We start from the raw sequence: 14,589 nt of genomic DNA, 5'->3' as shown, positions 1-14,589 counted from the left end.
TTCACTGAGTGTAAAAACTGTAAAGTTATTATCGTACAAAATAACTGTTAAGGGATGATTACATATCATTGTTTATCACATGTCGTCCACATCATCCCAGGGTCTACATGTGGGTTGTCGTCTACAACAGCTGCATTGTCAGTCATTGATCGAGATTTTAACAGGATAGTTTCCATTGCCACTCTCCTCAATCCATACATGCATAGCCCGATTAAAACGCACCAAGTACCCTCAATGTATTAATGACAGGTAGGTTTACCAAGTACACAGTATTTGACTGGGTTTTATTTGCAAAGAAGACGTCAAGTTGGGGTAAATTGGGTCAGATGCACTGAATTAAGCAATAGGCACGGGTGCACGTAGACGCTCGCCTTATGTCATGACCAACTCAAAGTTTAAATAGTAACCTGATATTTCGCATTGCCTTTGTAAGCTTTTATAAACTCAAGTTTTATTGTGCCTATCACGGCGTGGCATCAATTTCAAGGACGCATGATGAAGTTTATATTATTTTGGGGATACCATTCAATCAATTGTTGCGAGAGTTACCCCCCTTTCATTGTCAGGGTGATCTGGTTACCCGTTCAGCCGGCTTCTCACATCGAGTAGGGTGCTCACAGGGTGTAGGGTGCTTGGTCAAAGAGTCTTTTCAGATAGTGATAGAAGTTTTCCTTCGTTACTATTTTCTCTTGGAGAAATATTCCCTTGGAATATTGTTTTATTAGGAATTTTTGTCAACGATACATTTACACTGGCAATATTTGTTACGGGTGGAACTGACCATCGTTAACACTTGTCGAATTGGGTGTTCACGGAGCGTAGGGTGCTGACAGGGTGTAGGGTGCCGACAGGGTGTAGGGTGCTGACAGGATGTAGGGTGTTCACAGGGTGTATGGTGCTCACAGGGTGTGGGGTGTTCACAGGGTGTATGGTGCTCACAGGGTGTGGGGTGCTGACAGGGTGTAGGGTGCTCACAGGGTGTGGGGTGTTCACAGGGTGTAGGGTGCTGACAGGAGGTAGGGTGCTGACAGGGTGTAGGGTGCTGACAGGGTGTAGGGTGTTCACAGGATGTAGGGTGTTCACAGGGTGTAGGGTATTCACAGGGTGTAGGGTGCTGACAGGGTGTAGGGTGCTGACAGGGTGTAGGGTGTTCACAGGGTGTAGGGTGCTAACAGGGTGTAGGGTGTTCACAGGGTGTAGGGTGCTCACAGGTCTTAGGGTGCACACTGGGTGTAGGGTGTTCACTGGGTGTAGGGTGGGTGAAGGGTGTAGGGTGCTTACAGTGTGTAGGGTGTCGGGTGCTCACAGAGTGTAGGGTGCCCACTGGGTGTAGGGCGCTCACAAAGTGTAGGGTGCTCATTGGGTGTAGGGTGCTCACTAGGTGTAGGATGAAGGGTGCTCAAAGAGTGTAGTGTGTAGGGTGCTCACAGAGCGTAGGGAGTAGGGTGCTCACAGAGTGTAAGGTGTAGGGTGCTCACAGAGAGTAGGGAGTAGGGTGCTCACAGAGAGTAGGGTGTAGGGTGCTCACAGAGTGTAAGGAGTAGGGTGCTCACAGAGTGTAAGGTGTAGGGTGCTCACAGAGAGTAGGGTGCTCACAGTGTGTAGGTATTTGGATGGTCACAGAGTGTAGGGTGCTCACTGGGTGTAGGGTGCTTACAGGGTGTAGGGTGCTCACAGTGTGTTGTGTGTAGGCTGCTCACAGGGTCTAGGGTGCTCACAAAGTGAAGGGTGCTCACATTGTGTAGGGTGTAGGGCGCTCACTGGGTGTAGGGTGCTCACAGAGTGTAGGTTGTAGGGTGCTCACAGTGTGTAGGGTGCTCACAGATAGTAGGGGGCTCACTGGGTTTAGGGTGCTCATAGTGTATTGGGTGTAGGATGCTCACAGAGAGTAGGGTGCTCACATAGTGTAAGGTGCTCACAGGGTGTAGGGTGCTCAGAGAGCGTAGGGTGTAGGGTGTAAGGTGTTCACAGTGTGTAGGGCGTAGGGTGCTCATAGGGTGTAAGGTGTAGGTGCTCACTGAGTGTAGGGTGCTCACAGTGGGTAGGGTGCTCACAGTGTGTAGGGTGTAGGGTGATCACAGAGTGTAGGGTGTAGGGAGCTCACAGAGTGTAGGGTGTAGGGAGCTCACAGTGTGTCGGGTGTATGGAGCTCACAGGGTGTAGGGTGTAGGGAGCTCACAGTGTGTAGGGTGTAGGGAGCTCACAGTGTGTAGAGCGTAGGGAGCTTACAGAGTGTAGGGTGTAGGGAGCTCACAGTGTGTAGGGTGTAAGGAGCTCACAGTGTGTAGGGTATAGGGATGGCACAGTGTGTAGGGTGTAGGGAGCTCACAGTGTGTAGGGTGTAGGGAGCTCACAGTGTGTAGGGTGTAGGGAGCTCACAGTGTGTAGGGTATAGGGAGCTCACAATGTGTAGGGTGTAGGGAGCTCACAGTGTGTAGGGTGTAGGGAGCTTACAGTGTGTAGGGTGTGAGGAGCTCACAGTGTGTAGGGTATAGGGAGCTCACAGTGTGTAGGGTGTAGGGAGCTCACGGTGTGTAGGGTATAGGGAGCTCACAGTGTGTAGGGTGTAGGGAGCTCACAGTGTGTAGGGTATAGGGAGCTCACAGTGTTTATGGTGTAGGGAGCTCACAGTGTGTAGAGTGTAGGGAGCTCACAGTGTGTAGGGTGTATGGTGCTCACAGGGTGTAGAGTGCAGGGTACTCACAGATTGTAGGGTGCTCACAGGGTGTAGGGTGTAGAGTGTTCCCAGAGTAGGCTGTAGGGTGCTCACAGAGTGTAGGATGCAGAGTGCTCACAGAGTGTAGGGTATAGGGAGCTCACAGTGTGTAGGGTGTATGGTACTCACAGGGTGTAGGGTACTCACAGATTGTAGGGTGCTCACAGGGTGTAGGGTGTAGAGTGCTCACAGAGTGTAGGGTCATCACGGAGTGTAGGGTATAGGGTGGTCATAGAGTGTAGGGTGTAGGGTGCTCACAGTGGGTAGGGTGATCACGGAGTGTAGGGTGTAGGGTGCTCCCAGAGTAGGGTGTAGGGTGCTCTCAGAGGAGGGTGTAGGGTGGTCACAGAGTGTAGGGTGTAGGGTGCTCACAGTGGGTAGGGTGTAGTATGCTCACAGGGTGTAGGGAGCTCATATAGAGCTGGGAGTGTGAGTATTCCATCAGTAATACACGGCACCCATTAAAACATCGCGTCATGCAAGACAAGCCTGACACTGAAAGCATGACCAACAAGCCACGCCACTGAGGCAAGATTACCCCTAACCTACCAGTCGTCTCCAGCGACAAGCATATGATACTGATGACCAGTTCTACCCCATGGGGATGTGATTCCGTTGTTTCATTACCAGTTACTATGCAAAAGCACTGCTATTTGCATCCCTGTATTCCACAAGGCTTACAGATGTAACCCAAGGACACTCCCGTGTGTAAAACAGAACAGAGGCTAGCAACATGTCAGCGGATGGAAGGAAAGTGTCATTTAATTATTGTACTCATCATCTTCATCGCGACTGCCATCGATCACGCCGCGTGTCGTTACGTCCATTTAGACCCAGATTCCTTTGCACCGTTCACACAACGCTACTGTGTCATACACAGATCTCTGGCACTATCAGCATTCATGTTTTGTTTGATTATTCATTGAAGCCAATCAGGGTATTAATGGAAATAACATTTGTAAATATGACTAGGGAATGAGTCGTTACCGGCAGCGTTCCCGGCCGTCGATAACATCAGCAGGGTATTGTCAGCCGTTCCACATCTCTCATCTGTCATCGATAATCACGTTGACGTTACGCCGATTCCTTGTCTACTTGTGGCGAACGCTCAGCGCAACTCGGAACAACTGTAAGTACATTCAATAAGCTTGCCACCACGGAGAATCGTTGTTACGTCAACTTACCCCGGCCACGACCACTCCGTTCGACCCCTTCCATCTCCAAAAAAAAACACGCCACCACCCCCAACACAAACCGGAACCATCCGTCCACCCACCCACACACATTCACACACATCCACACACACACACACACACCCACGGACACATACACACGCCACAAAAATGGAATAATAGAACAAGCACTTCACACACACACACATTCTCACTCACACACACACACACACACGCCCCCCACCCCCAAAAAAGAAAAAATCAAAACAAGCACTTCACACACACTAACACACACACACACACACACTCTCTCTCTCTCTCTCACACACACACACGCTCCACACACAAAGACACACACACACACACACACACACACACACACACACACACACACACACACACACTCACACACACACACGCTCCACACACTCACACACACACACACACTCTCTAACACACAAAACCACACACACACTCAATTCAACAGATCACTCAGCGCAATAAGGAACCCATAAGTCTAATCAGATATGATATAATGTTTATATACTCCAGCAATCCTGCGCCCACGTCCCATCCCGGTCGAATATCAATATGTGTCAATGTGTGCTTTCGGGGCATATTCTAGGGTATTTAGCCAAATCATCGACTCCAGACGGGGTATTAGTTCCCGTTCAACCAATGAATTAGAAAGGATATTCCTGAGACGTATACCACCCAGACGCTGTTCAGCAATACATGGCACTCGTGGCCATATTCATTGTATCCCCTGCATTGTCATTATTCCATTTGGAACATCATCGAGACGCCATGTTACACGAGACAATAATCCAAATGGCTATGATAGTGGATGGAAATAATCATACGAAATGGAGAATACTGATACAGACTGGCCAAGAAGATGGGACCGACGCCATTTTTTCAGGAAACCGGAAGTGCAAGGCGTCCTTTCGCTCAACACAACAAATCTTTCCAATCTCTTTATGCAAGAGCGCTCTAAAGGGTCTTTTGTCAGAAACCAATGCGATGCGTTCTGCTCTTATGAACAGACAGTTTTCATTACATCAAACATGCGCGACAGCAGTTCAGCCATAGCAACAATAACAGTCGGAGACAGGATTAGGATTCCGTCCTATTGCTGCGGTATGATAATAGGGGATAACAGACCAAAAGCCTTTAGTTCTGCAAAATACATATGTTTCATGACACGATCAATGTTCGCTGTACACATTTTTTTAAAAACGGATTTTCTCCGAAAGGTGATATTTGCTCACTGTGATGAAGCTTGGAACTGTTTGTCACGAGGGCCTGTTCATCTAAGCCGTTATGACTACACACCATATCCTGATCATGTAACTGTGTGTTAATTTGTCATATGTGACATGGTATGTTTGCATTGGATTAGATTGGTCTGCATCTTCTATTGCAGAAGGAAGGGGAGAGAGAAGTGAGTATAATTATACGCCTTTTCTGGCGCTTTTCTGCCAAACTCATTTCGAGGAATATGCCAAGTCCATGATCAAGGTTGCCAAATCGAGCAAAGGTTTTCTTTGCAATGCATCGCAGGCTGATGTTTCATCTCATTGCCAAGGGGAAAACAGCTCGGTGATCTCTGTTGCGATATGATGACGCATGATTTTCATCTTTTCGAGAACACCAGTTGTCATCACATTTTGTGAGTGTTTCATAAACACATGCTTCTGATACGGGCAATGGACAAATTAAGATTATGAAAGGGTTTTGTCGCTTTTACTTTCAAATCATTTGAGTTTACCGATCACTCATATTGACGCATTAGATCGCGAGCACAGTGGACCGCATCGCAACGTAACGAAATGTATGCACTATCCAGCACCGCATCGCGTCGCATCGTATCGCAACGCGTCGCGTCGCACCGCACCGCCATGACAACCAAGCATTGCAGGGATTATAAGAAGTTATGAATTGATCGCGTCGCGTCGCACCGCACCGCACCGCACCGCACCGCGTCGCCATGACAACCAAGCATCACAGTGATTAAAAGAAGTTATGAATTAATAACTCAAGGAAATACCACAGAGGAGAGGGGAGAGGCAACGCATAGCCCTTTGCTTTTGGAAGTGTAAGGATGATTGTCGCTGACTTTCTGCTATGGAGAAAGGTTTCACAATATAAACGCATTGTCTATATTTGAGTTCAGTCTGAACCTTTGAACGTCGTTGTCCAAGCATCTTTGAATAAAACCCACCTGTCTGTCTGTTGTCTAAATATACAATGATTGGGAAGCGATGACAGGTAGTATTCGCATGGGAATGTGCGGGTATTTATATATGTCTACTTGCTGCAGTGCAAACATCTCGAGTCGACTCGGGCTGTCTCTAGACTCTAGATGGATGAATGATCCCAAAATGTAGTTAACACGTTGGTAGTTAGCTATCTATTTGATAAAACACATATCTCGAAGTGTCACGTTAAAGGATCCTGTCCATTTGATCGCGAGTTAATCACCTTGAATACATTTTCACCCAAATAGATGTACAACATTCATGCTCGTACGCTTCATGTAAGCAAGTGCTCGACTTGTTCGCCGGCGGTGTCTTTCATGTCTGGAAAATGTTCTCTATCTATTACATAATGGGAGTTTTCTGTATACAAATCGACATAAAAATATATTTTTATATTTAATAAGAGTTATGATTAAAAACATGTTTACGTGGTTACTCGTTAGACATGTATGTGTATTATTTTTATATTGTATACAAAATAACGTTTTTTTATTTCTTACAATAACACGTTTGTGATATATAAGGTAACCCACAGAGCCACACATTGTTCATTGTCGAAATTCAATTTAGAGACTGGCAATCTCTTTCAAAGTGCAAAATGCTCTCCTTGGTGTTTCTTTGTTCAAACCTTAACTAAAAGCGACAAATCCCCGTCCATATTCGTAAGATTCCATTGGACGATTCCGCCTATATCATGACCATGTCTGAATGAATGACTTTCAAGAAGTGATGATCTAGGATGTTCGCGGAAAAAGGGAGCGTATCCTGCCGCAGCGGTGGCACTTGTCACAAACAACTACGACTACAACTACTGCATTGTTTGGTCATATATCTAAGCTTTTCAAACATACATGTCAGTATAAAAAGATCTGAGAAATGATTCACCGACGTAGATCTGCCCTTATTAATACATTGCAAATATTCCAAGGCATTTGATTGATTAAACAAGCAGTTGTTGTTTAGTTATGTTTCTAAAAGCCGAAAAAACTAACCACGCCCACTACCAGACTACTGTTTCTTTATTGGCTGAAAATAGAGTGGGCGGGGCTTGTGTTGCACTATTGCGCTGAACGATGTGGCTGATTTCGCCTGCTTGTCCATTGTGTTCTGTGTTAATGCTAAAAAATGCAGTCTGTTGAGTTATTAATGTTGACTTAAAGAGTGCGGTGGGGTAGCCTATTGCTTAAAGCGTTCGCTCGTCACGTCCAAGACCCGGATTCGATTCCCAACATGGATACAATGTATGAAGCCCATTTCTTGGGCCCTCGCCGTGATATAGCTGGACGATTGCTAAAAGCGGCGTAAAACCGTCAGAACTCACTCACTCTCTCGCTCTTTGAAAGTTGAATCACCGGATTTTTGGTTCCAACTCATCATGGTATTGGGCGTGTCCACGATCAAATTCAGATTAGAAATTACACATACAAATTCAGCGAAAACATGAAATCGCATTTCGACTGCCTTTACAATAGCCTTATGAGACGCCACGGTCAATTACAAGGTTTAGTTTGCCAGCTTTTAATCCAATAACAATGCACTCACCTATCCACTCAGCCGGCCGCGTTGTTGCCTCCGTATGTATTTCGCAACAATTCTTTATATAATGGGACTACTTTCGAGGATTGCGAGTTGAATTGAGAGTCATTTCGGGTCAGTGAGCTCTTCCAAAGTGAACATCGTCACCTATTTTTGTCTCAGCAGCCCTCTTTGGGCTTGAACATACGCACAGTTACAGTGGTAAGTCTTCATGGTAGTTTCCACACATCCTTATTGACTGAGTGGGGCGGTGGTGAAGCCTACTTGTTAAAGCGCTCGCTCGTCACGCCGAAGACCCGGGTTCGATTCCCGACATGGGTACAATGTGTGAAGCCCATTTCTGGTGTCCCCCGTCTTGATAATTTGCTTAAATATTGCTGAAAGCGGCATAAAACCATACTCACTCACTCAAATCAAAGTTCACATCGTCAACTGAGCAGTGCATTAATACCGTGACACTTATTTATTGCATTTCATCATCTTTCACCAGGGACGTTGGTCTTTGTTTGGAATATAGATATATTTCCCACTTGTAGACTTGTTTCAGGAGTATATTTCATTCTATAAAAACGTTATGTGAAGTCAGATAGTGTACCCACCGTAATAAACTGCCATGTTTGATTGTGGTTATTAATGAAACAAACAAGATGGTCATGTATTTGATACGGGTATCATAGTTGTGTTTTGGTCCTTAACCTTGCAGTGTTTGGGCGACTCACGCTAACCTCGTGACGTTTTGATGACGTTTGTAATATTTTGATCTAATCCAATTTTCAAACCTATACTATCATTTTTCACTTTCATTAAAACTCCACTGAACTCGCGTTTTCATAACATGCACTATATTGAGTAGGTTTATTGTTATATTTAGAAAATTAATTTAAGGTACGGATGATCTCAATTAATTGTGGACGTCCTGATCCGTGCCGAAGGGCAGATAATCTGTAATCCCTTGCAGACCCTAGGTAGTCTATATATTACCCATAGTATTTGTTTTCATGGAAAATGTGGAAAAGATGTTACTGCCTGAAATATCAGCACAGAAAGTATAGTTTTGGAACGTCGTGACGTAAACGTCTTTTTCGTAGTCATGAGTGAGTGAGTGACTTTGGTTTTACGCCGCGTTTAGCAATATTCCAGCAAAATCACGGCGGGGAACACCAGAAATGGGCTTCACACATTGTATTCATGTCGGGAATCGAGCCCGGGTCCTTGGCGTGACGAGCGAACGCTTTACCCACTAGGCTACCCGGCCGCCCCTTGTAGTCATGAACAGTGGGTGAAGTCATAGATTTCCGAAAAGGCGTTCATATGGTGTCATGTTCCTAATAGCTTGCTTCTCAAATTGTCAAAACAATGGAAACTTGGCGTGAACAAGCTGTGTTCATGATAATAATAAATCATTACATGTTCGGTTAGACGTGAGGGCACTGGTGGACCAGTCGTCTAAGGCGCCGCGATTCGCTGTGCAGACTTGCGTCCCTTAGGCACGCCAGAAACCTATGATTGTGGGTTCGAATCCCGGTTCGCCCCGATTATGTTTCTAGGTTTGTCAGCACCATACCCGTGCTCGTGGGTTTCACCGAACTGGTAAACGTCTGAGACCTGCATCAGTTAGGGCTTTCCTCCCACATTAAGCTGACACGCTGTGAGATGACTGGAATAATGTTAAAAGCGGCGTTAAACCCAACTCACCCATTCACCCACTCACCCACTCGGTTAGACGTACGTACTGGTAAAATAATTCGTAAATCTAACAAAGCTTTGATTGTGATGTATTTCTCTGAACTAGCTATTTCAAACTTTTTTGTTTTCTCTGTAAAAAGAATTTTCAACTGCTGCTTCTATTTTTGTGACATCGACATGTTTCCTCTTACTACATTTCTTCCTATTTTTTATCTCTGGCAACACTTCTAATTATATTTCATTCTCAAGCACTTCCGCTTACATTGCACACTCTTCTACTTGGGCTCCTTAACCTGATCCTACCGCTTTCATCTCTCTATCTGTCTTTCCTTCTTACATGTCTCTATCTGTCCATCCTTCTTATAATCCCCTTTCTGGCTATCTTTCTTAGCTACCTTTATCTGTTTATCCTTACATGATCCTATCTGGCTTTCCTTCTTGCATGCCTTCAACTGGCTATCCTTCTTACATAACCCATCTGTCTCAAATGCCTGTATCTGGCTATCCATATGGCATACCTCTATCTGACTATCTTTCTTAAATGCCTCTATTTGGCTGTCCTTCTTGCATGTCTTCATCTGCTATCCTTCTTACATACCCCATCTGTCTATCTGTCATACATACCTCTATCTGGCTTTCCTTCTTGCCTGCCTTCAACTGGCTATCCTTCTTACATACCCCATCTGTCTATCTGGCTTAAATGCCTCTATCTGGCTACCCTTCTTGCATGCCTTCAACTGGCTATCCTTCTTACATACCCCATATGTCTATCTGTCTTAAATGCCTCTATCTGGCTATCCATATGATATGCCTCTATCTGTCTATCTTTCTTGCATGCCTCTATCTGACTATCTTTCTTAAATGTCTCTATTTGGCTATCTTTCTTGCATGTCTTCATCTGGCAATCTTTCTCACATACCCAGTATGTCTATCTATCTTAAATGCTTCTATTTGGCTATCCTTCTTGCATGTCTTCATCTGGCTATCCGTCTCACATACCCAATATGTCTATCTATCTTAAATGCTTCTATTTGGCTATCCTTCTTACATACCCCATCTGTCTATCTTTCTTACATGCCTCTATATGTCTATCTTTCTTACATGCCTCTAGCTGTCTATCTTTCTTACATGCCTCTACCTGTCTATCTTTCTTACATGCCTCTATCTGACTATCTTTCTTAAATGCCTCCATCTGGCTATCCTTCTTACATGTCTTCAACTGGCTATCTTTCGTAGCTGCCTTTATCTGTCTATCCTTCTTACACGCCTCTATATTTGTGTCTTCCTTAATTGCCTCCATATGGTTGTCCTTTTCTCACATTACCTTAATTGCTTGTCTTCTTGATACATTACTTCAAGGGTAAGTCTTCTTGTTCTTACATTTCTTCAATGCTATTCTTCAATTTCTTATTTTAATACAATGACTAGTCTTCTTTTTTTTAAATTTCTTCAATGCTAGTCTTCATTTTCTTATTTCACTTCAATGACTCGTCTTCTTTTTCTTACATTTCGTTAATGGCTAGTCTCCTTGTTCATAAATGTGTTGACGCTAACTATACATCTCTAAATATTCGCTTCATATGATTATGTGTATACAAAGATATGTTCCCCTGGTCATGCTTGGCGCATAGCTTCCATGCTGAGAAATCTTGCAATGTCATTCGTCGTAGTGTTTGTGAAACGTTCACGTGATCGTTGTCTCGCGAAAAGACCGAATTTCACATGAGTTGTATTCAATATCAAGGGTGACTTATGTCATAAAAAGATAATCATTTTGAAAAACTAAAATCTGGAGAAAAAGGTGAATCTGATTCCAAGCAGTTCCCACGACTGGGACATATTTGTAATATCAATTACTGATATCGCCAGTCTTCCGTGATTTATAGCTGCCAGTTGTGGGATAATTGAGACACAGTTATTCATTGGTAGTGTCGGAATAGTGCGGAATGTGCTACATGAGACAATAGAACGCTATGAAGGTCATTGATAGTCATGATCAATCGGGGAAAACGGGGAGAACCTGCCCAGTGCCTGCCCCTACCTCACTCACTCTGTCCTGTAATCACATGATGCAAGGTATATTTGGATGATAAAATATGTCATTGTTATAACTCATCGAAGTACTGTCAAGAGATTACCAGAGATGATTATGCATGAGGTGCCTATAGAATAAACTGTTAATGTAAATAGAAAACACCAGAGAATAATCAGTCTCGATTATCTGCCGGAACAGATTCCATTGAGCGTTAAAGGCAAAATAGCGTTGAAAATTATATGGATGGTTCACTGTAAATCAGTGATGACAGCAGGCGTTTGCGATAAGGGAGCACCCGCCACTCAAAACATCATATATGAAACATTACAAAAAATAATTGTGGTCTACATTTGTTTTTCAAATGAAAGCAGGGAATCCTTATGTATTAAGAATGAACATAATTCTGCCTCTTCTTAAGGGTACATCCTATTGGTATATTTTGGACAAATGACGAAAGTGTGTAAAAACATCCATGTGATTATTATTCGTTGAGACAAAATAACAAGTAACGACATACGATGTGTGGACATGTTAAGCAATATCGCAACTCAGCCCGCCCTTGTACCTGTGTCCACGGTTTGGGGATCGAACTCAGAGATGTTCGACGGACGAGTTCAATACCAACTAGGCTACCACGGCCCAATCAGTATTATTCACATTGCAAAACACGGCATTATAACATAGTTAACTTTTGGGCATGGGAAATCCTTTGATGCTTAGATAAATATAGATGTGGTTCAACTAATTGAACAATACGTTAGTGAAGGACAATGCATTTCTTTTGACATATTATCCCGTCTAATGAGCGTTCCCTCGGTACAATAGCGTACGGTGTGGGAACCATATGGATCATGCCTGTACAACGCATAGTCAAGATTCATCTATCACGTAGGATAATAAAGCTTTAGAAAAAATGAAAGACTGCTTATTATGTTCGTTTTAGTTCATTTGCCCAAGCTATATGTCTTACTAAATAGCATGAGAACGTGGTCTATCATACAGAGTTGATGGTAACGTCCCCGCGTGGAGCTAGGGGAGTATCAAGCAGGATGGTTGCTGATGTGTGAGATGCATAGCCTGTCAATGTTATTCATCTTCACGTCATAATTAAGTATTTAATCATACATTAGGCTTTGATTACTCATGTGGCGGATGCAAAGCATAACAATGAGATTGATAGGAAACAGGTGATTAACTGAACGTCATGAAGATAGACTCAGTGGGAGGATTTATCAAAGGTTTTAGAGGATTGATAGATTGTTCACGTGGGAAAGTGTTGGACAGTTTTAATGAAGATACAGATTTCAATGATTAGGTCTGATCATTCAGCAGAGACTGAGCAAATGTAAGCAACAATGGTGTTATTTAAGTTTAAACATGTTGGTAATGAAACGTTCTCTCTTGCATATGAAGCGTAATTTTAGTTTACAGTTTTTTAAGATTTTTGAGAGGGCCCACGTGGAATTTGATGGTTGGCATTTACGTACGTGGTTAGCAGCGTCCTATTCGTGGTGTCAGAGGACAGAGATGTGGTCAGTTGTTGGTCAGTTGTCGAGAGTTTGCACTTGTCATACAAAACCACGGGTGAGATTCACAATGTGTGCAGGTAGTTCTTGGTTCTCCCCAGGGTGATTGCCTGAAATATTATTTACACACGACTTAAAGAATTTCTCAATCACCCATCGTGCTGAAATCACTCCCTTGATAAAAATAGAACGTCACCATTGGTCGAATCCCTATGTAAGTGGTACTACATTTCCGACGTGATATTGCTAGAATATTCCTAGAATCGGCGTAAACCCGTACCCATTCACTTAAAACACGAATAGTGTGCTTACAATCCGAATAAAATAGCCTCTGATTCCAACACAAGACCGGAGTGTACCGTTATCAGTTAATAATCCGGATTATCGAGTTTCCGGATTATAGAATCATTGGTTATTAGTGATGTCACTAGCTAAAAATGGACGTCCCCAACACTAATTGTTCGGAAGTCGGGGTTTCCTGATTAACAGGTCCGGACTAGCGAGGGTTAACTGTATATGAAGTGACATTATTTTGTAAACCAGATTCTGTTGATATTTATTTCGATGAAGACTGTACTCGTTTCTATTTTCTATTGAAGACCCGGGTTTCAGAATTCTGTACAACCGTCTACACGAAACGCTGCAGTCTGAATATTTATTTTTGTCTTCATTTTATGACAAACCCAGCTGTTTGTGGAATTGCAAATTCACGTGTGACGTTCTCTTGGATTTCAGTGAATCCATTGAACAATCACGTGGAGATGTGTCTTATCAGTGCAACACGTCGGACACAGTCAATACAGCGTATATATTAACACGATTACCTGCACTGATCGTGATGATACTCAACTCGCACAATTATTGGCACTTTATTGCTTCCGACAGGTATAACGCCATCTTGCCAATACCTACAGCACGATGGCTCGGCACCTGTTGACCGTGAGGCCTTTGTTCTGTCCATTATAACCATGGACTTAGTCGTTGTTATTCTAATTTAAGAAGATGGTTTTAAGAGTGCACTCAACGAAGTTACAAGCCAGAAAGCACCAACAAACAGACGGGGAAATATTATTCGCTATTCAGTACATTATGCGCTTTACTGGGCACTAAAGGATTAAACGTGAATATGGAGATTATGTCGTGAAAGAGTTTCCTCGTTCAACTGTGAGGTAGATTTACAAAGCCGAGCTCAGATCCCAAATAGACTATAAATAGAACTATTCTTTCAACAGCCATACAGAAATCAATTTTAAGCATATGTACAGTTTTAAGCATAAGCGATATACATATCTATTATATATAATGCATTTCTTGGTATTTCTTATATCTGGGGTTGAATGGGCTTTCATACAAAAGGGAGCGTTGTCATCGAGCAAACCCTACGCTACGTGCCAGGTATGCATAATAGCATAATACGTTGAGCGGCCCCGGTGTTACAGGGGTATTGTATGTGCTGTTATGTGGCGTTCAATGTAACACACGAGATCGACTGTGAGAGTCAGTACCCGGGTAGACCTACGGTAGCTACTAAGAGCCGTTGTCTAACACGGAGCGCCAGGTCAGTTGCGGTGTTTCTGCTTTATATATAACATTACATGGTAGATTTTAATGTATTTACGGGTAGATTTTATATGTACACATGTACAGTTCATGAAAT

The 14,589-nt window shown here is 43.5% G+C and overlaps 2 protein-coding genes across 5 annotated transcripts in view; one reads left to right on the top strand and one right to left on the bottom strand.

Annotated features, from left to right (window-relative positions):
* The window catches only part of LOC139452763 (5-hydroxytryptamine receptor 1F-like), a 194,866-nt gene that overhangs the window by 104,823 nt on the left and 75,454 nt on the right, over positions 1-14,589 (top strand). The window contains exon 1 of one of the 4 annotated variants that reach the window (XM_071234362.1): positions 14,424-14,490. The exons of the other annotated variants lie outside the window; for them this stretch is intronic. The gene's annotated coding sequence lies outside the window, so the exon portion shown is untranslated. Of the gene's footprint in view, positions 1-14,423; positions 14,491-14,589 lie in introns of those variants that run through there. 4 annotated transcript variants of the gene reach the window in all.
* Positions 9,680-10,671, bottom strand: LOC139451841 (cylicin-1-like). Its single transcript, XM_071233140.1, has 2 exons — positions 10,424-10,671; positions 9,680-9,872 (listed from the first exon to the last, which is right to left on the bottom strand). Exons 1-2 carry the CDS (start codon positions 10,669-10,671, stop codon positions 9,680-9,682), a joined length of 441 nt encoding a protein of 146 aa, XP_071089241.1.

Source organism: Haliotis cracherodii, unplaced genomic scaffold (genome assembly GCF_022045235.1).
Source record: "Haliotis cracherodii isolate W230 unplaced genomic scaffold, xgHalCrac1.p SCAF_9, whole genome shotgun sequence".
NCBI classification, from domain to species: Eukaryota; Metazoa; Mollusca; class Gastropoda; order Lepetellida; family Haliotidae; genus Haliotis; species Haliotis cracherodii.
The sequence above is the reverse complement of the archived record's forward strand: the minus strand, read 5'-3'. Positions and strand labels throughout refer to the sequence as shown.